The sequence below is a fragment of the Triturus cristatus genome, chromosome 12, assembly GCF_964204655.1.
Source record: "Triturus cristatus chromosome 12, aTriCri1.1, whole genome shotgun sequence".
Taxonomy (NCBI): domain Eukaryota; kingdom Metazoa; phylum Chordata; class Amphibia; order Caudata; family Salamandridae; genus Triturus; species Triturus cristatus.
Genome location: NC_140595.1, coordinates 96,527,428 through 96,542,203, shown reverse-complemented (window position 1 = coordinate 96,542,203; position 14,776 = coordinate 96,527,428). Strand labels below are relative to the sequence as shown.

General features: G+C 41.8%; 1 protein-coding gene across 1 annotated transcript in view; it reads right to left on the bottom strand.

Annotated features, from left to right (window-relative positions):
- Positions 1–14,776, bottom strand: part of HORMAD1 (HORMA domain containing 1) — an 863,212-nt gene that overhangs the window by 840,918 nt on the left and 7,518 nt on the right. Inside the window, exon 2 of the mRNA XM_085638767.1 lies at positions 221–278. Coding sequence (XP_085494893.1) covers positions 221–253 — 33 coding nt within the window. The 5' untranslated portion in view covers positions 254–278. The remainder of the gene's footprint in view (positions 1–220; positions 279–14,776) is intronic.

Genomic DNA, 14,776 nt, shown 5'->3' with positions numbered 1-14,776 from the left:
AAGCAAGGCTAGAGAACCTTCATTAGGCAACATGCAGGGAAATAGAATGGTATTAAGCAAAGATAAAACTTTGGCCTAAGGACTGTAGTTTGCCACGCTGCATTTCCTATTCAATTTGGCATTCGTTCAAGTAAACAGTTACAATTCTAACAAATACAAAAACTCTTTGTACGTAGCCTAACAATATTAGGGAGTAAAACAGTTATGTACAATACCATACCACAGCATTCCTTTGCATCTGGGCAGTCGCCATGTTAAAGCGGTGTTTCTTTGTCCTGCTTCACAAAAACAAACACAACTAAATCAATATTGAACAACTTAATCTTCATATCAAATAGCAAAATGTCTTTAACAAAAAAGTGCATGTTTCCTTTCGACAGTATGAAAGAACACATTAACTTATTGGGGTCACACATCAGACTACACTTAAACAAGATACAGAGGGCCAAGTTCTTGAAGTAAAGGTAGGGAAAAGTAATCGACTTATGTAAGTTTTCGTCTGAATTTGTGGGGCATTTTCACTTTATTGGATTCATAACAAATCTCTGGAGTAGTCGTGCAAATCTTAAATGCTTGTAGAGTTCCAGGAGTATTCCAACTTTGCACAATGTGCTCATGTTGAAATGCCACAAGGTGGAAAAATCTACATAAATAAGCAGGAATGATCAGTAGCATATAGTTCATTATTTCAAAGTTCTGTTCTTATTGTTTTATTTTAAATATATATTCACTGAAAAAACCATAGGTTTCACACATGTTATAGTTGGCGGAAATTTTACTGATAAAAAACCAATGAAATTCCCCCGTTATAGTTAGTGCAGGCAACTATAACTCACGCGACCGCAATCCTCTGCTGATGCTAATACTGTATTTAGACACTTATTTGCCCATGTCTTCTTCCATACATTTTTAGCTATACATATATTACAAATATTTTTTTTTCATAAAGACACATATGTCATCAGCAGAAGATTGCGGTCGCGTGAGTTATAGTTGCCTGCACTAACTATAACGGGGGAATTTCATTGGTTTTTTATCAGTAAAATTTCCGCTAACTATAACATGTGTGAAACCTATGGTTTTTTCAGTGAATTTGCAAGGTTTTTTAAATGCTAATTCCTAACTATAACGTGTGTGAAACCTATGGTTTTTTCAGTGAATTTGTACGGTTTTTTAAATGCTAAGTTACTTTACGCCATTCGTGGCGTGCGCGCCCACTTAACGCAGTTCGTTCCGTGCGCGCGCGGTGCGCTTCGCGTACCGCGCGCCCACTTTACGCAGTTAGTGCCGTGCCGTGCACTTTTTTTATAATTTTTTACCGTACGCGTACGGTAAGCGTAATCGGCGAAATTAGCGAAAAAATAAAAATTCCGTTTTTGGCCTTGGGGGATCTTTGGGGACTCCCTCAACATTGCTATGTGTGTGGGAGCTGTCTAAACAGCCCCTTTACATGTTTTTGTGCTTTATATTTTAAACATCACTCTCAGTGCGAGAGAGAAAATGGCAGCCGCCGCTTCCTGGTTTCGGCCGCTTCGAATGTTTACTAAGATCTAAGAGCCAATCAGAATCGCGCTAGCGCACGCCACCGTACGCGTACGGTAAGCGTACCGTAAGCGCACCATAAGCTGGCTCAGATATATATATTGATTTAAAGGCTATTTTCTCAGAATCTACTGAACAGATTTACACCAAACCTACAAAAGGCACTTCCTTGACCTGAGGACTACCTCTCTGCCAAATTTCTAGTAATTCTGTTCAGCCGTTCGGGCTGTAGCCCTGTCTAAAGGTCCTATGGAAAAATGCATGGGAAAAACGCGTTTTGGGACCCCCCTTTTATCTCAGCCCCCGCTTGCCGAATCCCCCCGAGACTTTCAGGGTAGGAGCGGAGCGTAGCGCCCCACCTATTTTGAAAAATTCGCGAGGATTCGTCGACCGGCGCCAAAGTTATTCAAAATAGAATGTTGCGGATTTCCTATGGAAACGTGGTCCTAACTATAATTACCTACTGGCGACCGCAAGTAGGTAATATATATATATATATATTCACTGAAAAAACCATAGGTTTCACACATGTTATAGTTAGCTGTACATTTCACTCGTAAAAAACCAATGAAATTCCACGTTATAGTTAGTGCAGGCAACTATAACTCACGCGACCGCAATCCTCTGCTGATGATGTCACTGATGACATATGTGTCTTTATGAAAAATAAATATTTGTAATATATGTATAGCTAAAGATACAGTATTAGCATCAACAGAGGATTGCGGTCGCGTGAGTTATAGTTGCCTGTACTAACTATAACGTGGAATTTCATTGGTTTTTTACGAGTGAAATGTACAGCTAACTATAACATGTGTGAAACCTATGGTTTTTTCAGTGAATTTGCAAGGTTTTTTAAATGCTAATTCCTAACTATAACGTGTGTGAAACCTATGGTTTTTTCAGTGAATTTGTACGTTTTTTTAAATGCTAAGTTATGTATTTATTTTTAATTTTTGCGAGCACGGTGCGCTTCGCGCACCGTGCGCGCGCTGTGGGCACTCGGTGCGCTTCGAGCACCGAGCGCCCACATTGCGCATTTCGTACCGTGCACGCCTCGCCATTTTTTTCAAAATATCAATTGTTTTTTTCTCCCTTGGGGGTCCTTAGATTTATATATTAAATGTGATTGTTATTTTTTTTTTTTTTTTTACCGTACGCGTACGGTAAGCTTACCGTACGCGCACCCCGCGATTTTTTTTTAAAATTATTAAATTTATTTTTCATACTTTTTGGTCCTTCGTGAACCCCCTGACGAACGCTAGGGGGTCTGCAACTCTTCGTTGCCCCCTTTTCATGTTATCAACCTTTTTTTTTCAGTGCGACAGACAGAAAATGGCGGCCGATACTTCCTGGTTTCGACCGATTCAAATGTTTACTTTGATCTAACAACCAATCAGAATCGCGCTCGCGCACGGCACCGTACGCGTACGGTAAGCTTACCGTAAGCGCACGGTAAGCGCACGGAGCGCTGCCACAGATATATATATTGATTTAAATGCTATTTTCTCAGGAACTACTGAACAGATTTACACCAGACCTACAAAAGGCACTTCCTTGACCTGAGGACTACCTCTCTGCCAAATTTCAAGTAATTCTGTTCAGCCGTTCGGGCTGTAGCTGTGTCTAAAGGTCCTATGGAAAAATGCATGGGGAAAACACGTTTTGGGACCCCCCTTTTTTCTCAGCCCCCGCTTGACGAATCCCCCGAGACTTTCAGGGTAGGAGCGTAGCGTAGCGCCCCATTAGCTTTGAAAATTTCGCGAGGATTCGTCGACCGGCGCCAAAGTTATTCCAAATAGAATGCTGCGGATTTCCTATGGAAACACGGTCCTAACTATAACTATCTACTGGCGACCGCCAGTAGATTATATATATATATATATATATATATATATATATATATATATATATATATATATATATATATATATATTAAACCTGCAAATGAGCTACAATCCATTCAGGCTTTCCACGTTTCTGCTGCTCAGCTTCTTCACAAATGCCTCAACACACACAGACGGACTGCCAACCACCTGAACATCATGCAGACAACACTGGCAAGCAGATGCAGACCCTACCATTACTGAAACATGTCCTTCCACATGACAATCTGCGCGGTCAACTGTAGTACAAAGTGGACAATCACAGCCATTTACATATTTCCAAGTATAATGTCTTCCACTACATGCTATTATCTAAGTCATTCTCTGTCCTGATGAGAGCACTGTAAATTATTAACACAGTCGTGATGCGGGGAAATTCCAAGTTGGTTAATGTGTGACAGAAAAAAGAATTTACATTTGGGACCACGACTAACACTGGGATAGAAGTCTCTCTTATTCCTAGAAGCCACCTCAACTTCTCCAACGTATGGAATATTATAATTGGCATGAAATTACTGGTTGCAGAGATCTGCTAGTGCGAATCAGACACACTATAAGAGGGGTCTGCCTGAAGGCTAGTACAAGATATACAAAAAGTATTATAATGAAACAAGCCAATTTCTGATTCCCTCGATTTAAAAATTGGACTTACTACTTACAATTGAGCTTATGCTTGTGATAAGTTCGTTATTGTGTGTGAATTTTCATGCACTGACATTTTTTAATTTTTTGTGTGCATAACATGATCAATGTCATGAGATGGTGAACAACGAATTAACAAGTGCCCTACAAGGAAATCATTTTTAGTTAGATTTGGCACAAAGAGGTTCAGTCATATGTTTCAAAGGAACGAGAATACAAATAAAGAAACACATACAACCAAAGATGCAGATGTTTCAGTTTTGCATTTGAAGCACTGGATTCAAGAGACTGGTCATCATGCTGTAGTCAAACAAAAGGTGCTCCAAGTGACGACGCAGTGAGAAGTGAAAATCAGTGAGCATTAACAAATAATGGAAAAAGAGCATGGAGAGATTAGTATTTACAATATCTACAAATGGCCAATACCCATGGATTTTAAGACTGAAACAATTACAAACACAATGATATGAGCATCTGAATGAGTATCCAACAGTGAATGATATGGGTGGGCCTATGAAATGTCAAAGGTTTCAACCCTTAATTCGAGAAATCATCCGGGGTCTTCATCAGGACAGACATTTGGCAGTCACCTAGTCCGATCAATCAGGGGCAAGTTCATATCAAAACAATCCTAAATGTTTCTTTCTGTTGGGACAAATTGCTGAAAAGTTATTGCGTACTTCATGAAAACATCCGAGGCTCTGTGCGTCCCATCGGCGTTTCTGAACAATCTCTCCTTCTTCCCAGGGAAGGTGAGAGTTGTTCACAGATTTCCGTGAGAGCGGATGTGGCGTTACGGCCTCAACTGCTGACTTCTGACCTGGGAAACCAGGTGCAAATCTGTGTTGAAAGAATTTTTCCTAATGTAATCGAACTGGTGCTAACGTAAGGTGTTCCAATACCTTTGGGTCAAATTTGTGCTACATAACACTGCAGCAAAAAAAGAGTGAGAACTAGGATTGTAGGTCAACAATGAGATCTTCCCTGATATTCATGAAGATAAAAGAAAAGTGCAAACTCCATCTCCACAAACAGAAAACATTCTTGGAGGAGCCGTCAGGAAGATGGTGAGAAACCTGCCCATGTAGACACTTTGGACTTGTTGCCATACGCCACAGAAGACATCTAGACATCTTGATGAGATGTAGGGTTGGGTGCAAATCTGCAGAACTTGTATGTATTACTAGTTTTCTTCCCTGAGGATATAGCAATTTACTCTTGAAGACTGTCTGGAAAAGGCATCAAATCACCAGGAAGTGCAGTCGGAAGTGTGAGTTAAGCTAAAGCTGTATCTCCGAAAGAAGTGCTCAGCTGTTAAATCCCATACCCTACCTCACTTGTGCTTTGGGCCATGGACAGCAAGAGGATCAAGCAGAGAGGCTTTGCCTGCAATAGAGTGCTGTCACCTCATCAGCTGGAGCAAGACTTATGACCTATGTTTTGCTGGCCTTGAATGGAGCATGCCCTCGTATGTCGTTGACTTCAACTCAGCTTAATTGTTTGACTATCTTTTTGACTGAAAGTAGAGCGTCAAGAAAACAAGCATTTGCAATTCAATAGGTCTCGTAGTTACGAGAGTTTCAGCTATTGGCATTGTAATAAAGAATGTCTTTTTTTTTTTTTAAATTAAAAATAAAAGGCATTATTATTTGCAATGTCAATAGCTCAAACTCGCGTAAATGCGAGACCTATTGCATTGCAAATGCTTATTCAACTCTGTGACAAGTTGGGTAAGGGTGGGGTGAAAGGCTGATTGACGTGCACCAATGGGCTCTGTAGGGCTTAAGGCTGCAGCGTCCAGGCCTACCTTTAGCTGCAAAGTCTAGCACATCACAAATGGGAGAGGCACAGAGGTGTGCCAGAGCCCCACTGCCAGGGATGGAATTTCACCAACCCTGGTAAACTTTCTCTAAAGGCTGGTGCAGGCACCTTTGAGTGCGTGTCCCAATCATCAGTTAGACTATTGCTGGACCGAAGGAGGACGGCATTTTTATTATACCAAGAGTGAATAATAGATTACTTTTCAATCTTGGTATAATAAAAAGGAACGGGCCAAAAAACATGGGGGTGTGGCCTCTCAGTCCATTAAGAGGAGCCATTACTGATAAAGTTGGAGGAAGAGGATAACAAATTTGCATTCACTATGCGTGCACTGGAAGAGAATTTAGAAGGCAAAGGTGGATGTTACGGTTGAGCGGTACAAGTTCTTTTTCCAAGAACAGCAACAAGGAGAGACAGTTGAACAATGTATCACAACACTGCATACACTAGCTTCCACATTTAATTTTAGAGATTCACATGGAGCAATTATTAGGGACGAATTAGTCAAAAAAGCGAATGATATGAAAATTCAAGATAAGCTTTTAAGTGTGAATGAATTGGCCATGAACAGGGCAATTCAATTGCAAAATGACTAGAGAATATGTCAAAGTATACTTAACTAAAGCGCAAAGGTGACTAATGCCATTAGAGAGGTTCAAAGAAATAACAAAGAAAGAGGTAGGACTATGGACAAACAGGGTGTACAAGAATATGCTAAACGTTTGAGAAGAGAAACTGATGGAGTCGCCAACAAATCCAAGTGCTATCATTGTTCTGAGACTGTGTAATCGTTTGTGCTATACAAGTGATAATAGAGGGCAAATTTAATGGTAAAGGTTTACAGAGATTGTTCAGCAAATGGCAGTCTGCAAAAGAAAATTGGAACATTAACCAAATGAGTAACATGAAATTCCAAAATCTTAAGTAAAAACTACAGAGTTGGTGCGAAGAACTACTTGTTAGTAAACCGTATATGGCTCGGCAGGTGAGGCCTCTTGTATTTCATTAACTCTACATTGTGCAGTAGTAGCAAATGCAAAAGCCACCGTCCCTCCAAAAATAAGTGTATTAACATTTGTACTAGGGCTGAAAAACGCTTTCTTAGGGCGAAGAGACATTTAAATCCCAAACATGCACTGGGAGAAAAATCCAGTTTAAAACTTCTAGAAAATCTTAAAGCACACAGGAATTTGCAGCAGCATCCAATATTCTCCTTGGAAATTATCTAGTAGCAAGTGATTCCATGAAAAACACAACCTGATCAAATCAGATCGGTCATCCCTTTTCTCATCATTCATGTATCAGCAGGTTACAGCTTTCTCATATATTGCTCTGTCTCAGGTGTTGAAAAAGATTAAAACAGAGCAAGGGAGGGCAGCTGGTCACATCGTCTGCTGGGTGACAATACAGTGGACAGCCTCTTAGTAGTTCCCACCAGCTGGTGAAGGCAGAGTATTTCTTCTATGGCCACCCAAGAGGAATTACGGCTGAGGTGTGAACTGGTGCCCTCTTTCCTCCATGGCTGCACAGAAAATCACCCACCTATCCAGTTCTGAAAGCAACTAGTAATGATGTAATATTACTGATTTTCAGCATTGGAAACAGACTTACAGAGTGCCATCCTAACACAAAAGTTATGAAATGCCGTAAGAATGGAAGATGGGGCACAAACTTGATGTCCTCGGGCCATAGTGGCCTCTGATACTGGTAAGAAAGCAGCGGTGACCCCTTTAATCAATATAGGACTGTTAGTATCCCGACTACTAGCGTTCTGGGGGAAAATGAGAAAGACAATCACTGACCGAGGGACGAGAGACCATCACTTTGTTTGTGCAGGTCTGTAGACTAGCAGTGTCTCTGAGCATTCTAAAGTGGCCGTAAGGTGGCCTGTTAGCACTTTAGCAAACACTTATAACAAGCAAACAAACCTCTACACAGGACTGTGGACAGAGAGAACTTTCACCTTGGCTAAGGGCAGAGCAGGGAGATGAGAGGCATTGCGAAGGCTGACCACGGACAAGGAGTGCGCAGAAAGAAGTCGCCGCAGCAGCTGAATGAGGAACATTTGCCAAATAGCTGTGTGGAGAGATTGTCACACAACTGATTGATGAGAGCTCGCCACAGGGCTGACTAGACACGTATCACTATAAACCTGAGCATAAACAGAGATCGTCACAGAGTCTGATATCGCGAGACAGAGAGTATGAGCTAAATATGAAGCGAGAGACTCTCTACCCAAGAGACCACCAGCTTAGCTTAACTGCAAGAACTGCTGCCACGCTATGAACGAAGTGTGGGAGCAGAGGGAAAGTCAGAACTGGTATGTATCAGAGAAACAATTTGCACTGCGAGGCGCAAGGAAAACGTTTTTACGAGCTTCATATTACAACAACTTGGCCACAATTAAAGAACGGCGAGCCAACTGCGAGACTGCTGACACCGTGCAGGGTCCCCGGGAGCGGATGGGGGGAGAGAGGGAGGGAGGGAGGGAAAGTGAAAGTGCGCCATGCGCGTGCTGTGCTGAAACGACATGAGCCCTATGCGTGCAAGAGCCCTACACGTGCACATCACCTGTCCAGGCGCGAACATGTCCTGTCCCCCTTCGGCCAAGAAACCGACAACAATAGATCTCGCCAAGGCGAGCAACACGCATGCGCTGCGTCGCTAGGCGAGACCTAAGATATATATGCAAGCCCTCAGAGAAATGCCAAGCAGATATGTGCAGACATGTTCTCCTTCACTATGGCTTAATTCAGGAATATTCATCACATGTCTTACCTGCTGGACAGAGTATTGTGCTAATGATTCATAGTGCACTGTTTTGCTTGACTGTTTACCCTAATCCTCTCAGTTCCTTCACTTTTGCCTCCCACTTTATTTCTCGTTGTTGGTAGTGTTTTCTTTTTTTCCACAAAGGTCATTGGCATCAACTCAAGCAAAGCTCACTGTTCTGTTCTTGTCTATCGAATTCTACCACCTTGCCTGCAGAGAAGCACTAGGAGATAATGTGAGCAAACCAGCTGATACGGTAATGAGAATTAAAGCAGTAGGAGACCAAGAGGGTAGCTGCAACCTCTGGTGGCCGAGAATGACAATGTGGCAAATGGAACAAGATGCAATAACATTCATACTAGGAACATTATACACTTAGGTGTAGGTTTCCTCTAAGACATTTTACTGTCCTTTTCTAATGTTTACAGAACATATGGGGGAAATCACAAAGGCATTTATGAGCAAGTGGTGTACTACTCCTAGCGTGCAACTTTACATATACATTAATTCAATCACATAGGTGAGGACACTGATCTCTGCCTACTCTATCCCTGTCTCTTGTGTGAACTTTTTCACCAAGTGTGTGTAGAATTGGGAACATGTAGTTCTAGGTGTAAAGAGGTAGTGGCAAGGATGAGATTTGCAAAATGAGGAATATGCTAGACAATTGAGCAAGAGCCTGGAGGGGCATACAAGTAAAGCCAGTCATAATTCAGAAATGTTATGCTCACATCTCCTCTAGTAGCACTGCAACTCGAACAGGTTTAAATGTACTCCAGCCAAACCTTGCAGTATGTTACCCTCTATACATGGGCACTCAAAGGTACTGCAAGGGGATCACAATGAAAACAATAGAGTTAAGGAATAACATTACAAATACAAAGACCTCCACCTAATGAAAATTAAAATAAATGAAAGGCAGAAAAATTATTAGTTTACTATACATATCCTAGACATTTATATAAAGCATATTTAAGACAAAATAAAATGATTCTATATCTTCATACCTTGCAGAAACCTGCAGGATCAGGCTCCCCAGAGGACCCTTGCCACCTAAGGTCCCCACTTCTATTGCTGAAATAATAGTCTCCTCTCTGATCATTATTTTTCAGCTTATGTTTACATCGGCCGTCTTCCTAATTAGCTGGAAAAGTGTGTCAGTTCTCCCACTTCTAAAGAAACCCGCTTTAGATCCTGCTGAGCCAAACAGTTATCGCCCCATATCATGCCGCCCTTTGCCCGCCAAGCTTATCAAGAAGGAAAATAATTCTCAACTCGTTAAGTTTATTTCTGATAACTATCTGCTGGATGCTACCCAATTCGGTGTCTGCTCCGGGCATAGTACGGAAACGACACAAATTAAAGTAACAGAGGAAGCCAGGGAATCCCTTGATCGGGGTAGCAAAGCCACCCTGATACTTCTAGACCTGTCAGCTGCATTTGATTTCGTGCCTCATGACAGGCTGTTGGGTCGTCTAACAAGTGTCGGTGTCACTGGCACTGCCTGGAAACCCCCGTAGCTCTTTCCTTCATGACCACCAAGAAGCGGTCCGATTGGATAAATTAGTTTCCTACTGTTTTTCCCTTTCACGTGGGGTTCCGGAGGGGTCTTCACTCAGTCTGCCATCCACGTCACCCCTCTTGCAGAACTCAAGTCGTTTGGCTTTGCGCTTACCTCCTACGCCGACGACACACAAATTGTTGTCTCTCTTGCCAATGAGACAGCAGGTATAGGACCCAATTTCTGCAACTGTATGCAAGCCGTAAACCAATGGATGGCAGAGAGCTGCCTCAAGATTAACTCAGGAAAGACAGAGGACCTGCTCTTTGGTGCGCAGCCCTCGTTCTGGACACCCGTCTGGTGGCCCCAGGACTTGGTGCCCTCCTGTATTCTGTTAACAAAACCCATAACTTAGATGTTTTGATTAATAACAAACTGCCCCTTACAGTCAAAGTCGATGCAGCTTCTTACAAGATCTTCCATACCTACAGGCTCATAAAGAAGATACTTCCTTTCATCCCTCCTCAGCTTCAGAAGACGGTTGTGCCTGCCCTTGCTCTGTCCCGACTAGACTATTGCACTATTCTGTATCTAACTGCTCAGCAACATGTGCTAAAAATCCTACAACCTATGCAAAACGTAGCCACACGGCTCCTCCTTAAAATCCCTAAATATCAATCGGTGGTTAAACCCATGAGGGAGCTACACTGGCTGTCTTTCAGGCAGGGAGTTACTTTCAAGGCTTTTTGCATTGTCCATAAAGCCCGATATGAGCAAGGGCGCCTATTTCTTAAAAACAACTTTAATTGGTACCTGCCTAACAGGCCACGTAGATCCTCTTCTGCTAAAATGTCTGTGTGCCCAGATTCAAACGTGCAACCTGGGGCGGCTACAGCTATGTGCGGGGTGCCTCTCTAGCATGGAATGAGCTTCCTCTTCGTATGAAAGATTATCCCAATCTGATGTACAGAAAATCCCTCTTAAAACCTGACTTTTTAATTCCCCATAATGAGGTTTACTTACTTTCTGGAGTTACCTGCCAAACTGTTTCTAGTGCCAAGACATGCTTGGGTAATCGAGCGCTTAATAAATAATTTAACATAACAAACCAATTAAAAGCATAATATAAAAATATACACATCACAGATGAGCATACTTAGAAAAATATATATATGAACATAAATGATAAAAAAACAATACACAACTGATATCACTCATTAGTCTACAAACACATTTAAATGGCATTTTTCACGTCCCAAAAACACACACACGACACAACACAGAGAGAACACACAAACATAACGTGCAATTTCACCAAGAAAAACACCACAACAGTCAAATCCACCTTAATCGCTGGAGAAACATTTCCATCTTCCAACACATCATCCCCTATTGTTTGTATTTGTAGATTTACAGTAGACATAAGTAAATATAAACATATATGCTTTAGAATTATACTTCTAATAGAAAACTAATTCCAAATGGTACATATGTTAGTGACATGTAGCATCAATTGTGCTACCCATGCATCCTCAGTGTCCCTTCTACTTTTTCAAAACACTCTCCTAAGCAACGTATATCTATGCAGTTTAGTTGGATATGTATGGCAACTGGGACAAATGGGAAGTTAGATAGTTAAAGTATGCATTTCAGAACAGCCCTTGAAGGGGTTCACATTCCATCTCTATCCTGCATCAAGATTTTAATTCAATGCCCCAAATGAGGCTGATGCAAGAGAGAAGAAAGGGCCCCGCTTCATCCAGGTGGCAATTGAGTTGATCAGAAGCATTATCCTAAGCTCTATGGGAGGGAAGATGGTGGAAAGGGTTATGCAGCCAGCTGGTGAAGAATGCATGTATGGCCCAAAGTGTTGGGAGGGCCTCCAGTGCTGGGCCACATCAAGGCCCATGAACTACTTAGAAGGTCCAACTAGCCCCACAGCTGACACTCTGCGCAAAAGCCATTACAGATGGCCAAGACAGACCAGCTATAGACCTCCATTGCAAACTGGAAGACCACCATTAGTAAAATAACAGCAAGTAGTATGTGCATTTATTAAGATCCCATACCTGTATGCTGCATGATTGGCCAGTGCATGTGGCTAGGTCTACATGTATATATCATATCTATTTTGTCATGATCCCAGGATCGAATGCACCAATATTCAGAATAACCATGGAGTTAGCGAATGACATGAGATGTGTCGTTAAATGTGTTCCATTTTTATGTTTACATGAACTTCCATACATGCTGATACACAGGAGATTGCGTTTAGCAAAATACGTCTTGACTGTAACATTATCACCATATCATGAACTATAGTACTGACAGCCCTTCCAAGTAGGTAATGGAAAAAAACAGTTGAGAATTATATTGATTCCTTCAGAAGTCTGGTTAGACACCGATCATCCACACTAAGCACATAACATGTAAAATACTCACATAATGTGGAAATCCCACTAAGTTCATGCATACGTATAGCCAACATGTAGTTCAGCTAGATAAGAAACGCGAACCACAGAAAACGACAAACTGTAAATATATCTGAATAAATACAACATTGAATGTCAAGGATCATGTATTACATTTTGTTCAAATCAAATACAAATATTTAAACCAAACAAAACGTAGTAACTGCTGCTTGTAAAGCCAACTGTTGGCATGCCGCTTATATGATGTATCATGCAAACCTTGCGTTAAGCCTACATTCCAATGTGCCATCATAAGGCCATGGCAGTATGACACAGTTTCACTAAGTGGCTCATTCTAATTTGCAGTACGACTTCTATAAATTGCACAAAGGTACACAGGGAGGTAGAAAGCATGCTATGGCATGTGCTACAGCAGCTCCTTTGTTGGCCTGAGTTATCCACTGGCTACTAATATGTGTGATGAATCCAGTGTTGCAGGGGGTAGTGGAGTGTTGCAGGGTCTAAAGGAATTTGATAGCATGCTCACTGATTAACATAAAGTTGTAAACGAATGAAGTCATGGGTTTTCACTCTTTTCCGATTCATCTTATAACCGTCAGCCTGGACCAAGGCCTAGAGCGGTAGGACCCTGGAGGAGAGAGTAGGACCTCAGCATGAAGGCAAATATGGGAGAATACGATCAACTAAGAAGTGGATAACTCGAGCAATGGTCAGATCTGCCCACCAGTAGACTGATACTAATAGACCCAGATAATCGGGTTGTAACACTTAACACCACATGCCACAAGAAATCTCATTATGGCGTTCCTACAGATAGGAAGAAACTGGGACTTCAGCAGAGCAGGACTTTCCACCTTTGTGGCTAGCAGCGACCACCAGGACCGCTAACCAGGATCCATAAACACCAGAGCACGAGGTTGCCACCACTGTTATTCCTCCTTCCAGAGACTGCTTACCCAGGATAAAATGTGTTTAAAGATGCCCTTGCAACCCAACACTGCTGTGTCATTTCGTGTCCCCCCTCACCAGTCATAGTTTCATCTCTGTAGTTGGGGAGGAATTTGAGGAGGCCATTAAGTGGGTGGAGGATGTACAGCATACCATCCTGCCATAGCATTGATTTGAAGGCGAAAACATCATTGCTGCACTTTTTTTATTCGGACAAGTCTGAACCTTTTTTTTTTCTATTGACCTCCATGCTGGACATTGGGAACCAGGTTAGGTTTGATTGGGCTTTTGACTTTTATTTGCACTAATTTAACTAAGAAAATACTGAAAAAAGGAACAGAGATGGGGAGGAGGAAGGGGTGGGGGACTAAGAGGCAAAGAAATGTGTGATCTAAGAGCCAATGAGAAGTATGATTTTAGAGTCAGCTAGGCAAGACGTTCTTTTGATAGAGAAGTTTCAACTCATTTTTGAAGATTGACATTGAGGTGGTGCGTAAAGATAGTGCGAGAGAATTCCAGATTCCTATTAACTGCCAGAAAAGGGTAGTTTTGTCATACATTTCTTTCAGAATGCAGGAGGTACTAAGAGATGTTTCCTTGTCATGATGAAGGGTATAAAGTTGGGCATTATGAGAGTGCAAAGACACTGTGTTCCAGGAGCACCACCGCAGAGTGCTTTCCGTACACAGGAAGGATGGTAGTGTGCATCGGATGTTGGTGCAGCCTGGCGATAGGCTTTGTGCTTGTGGAGGCCCCACTACACAATGCCGCCCAAACAGAAACTACAGCTATCAGGAGCCCCAAACTTTCCCAAAAATTAGAAACACAGCAGATGCCATCTTTGGTTGTCTGGGGTGACTTCCCTCCAGGTTTACGCCATGCATGCCAGGAAACCGATTTATTATGTTGATGTAGTCAGCACTTTAGCTTCATGGACTTGTAATTTATGTTGAGGAACAAAATTATCCTAAGAAGTTGCTGAGAAAACATACATTTCTAGAAAGAAGTGTCTTAGAATCCAAGTTGTTTGGAAAAACAAGCTTTTGAACTGTTCCTTGACTCAAACATTTGTAGTCAGAAACTTTGGAGACTATATAAGTCTTTTTTTAATGGAATTCTTTTGTTTGGGAAAGAAAATAATCTATTGTCAAATCACCATTACGATATGCACATATAATGTGCAATTAAGCTACAAGTGACAGTTTGTAAGTTATACATGTGTCATCAAAATT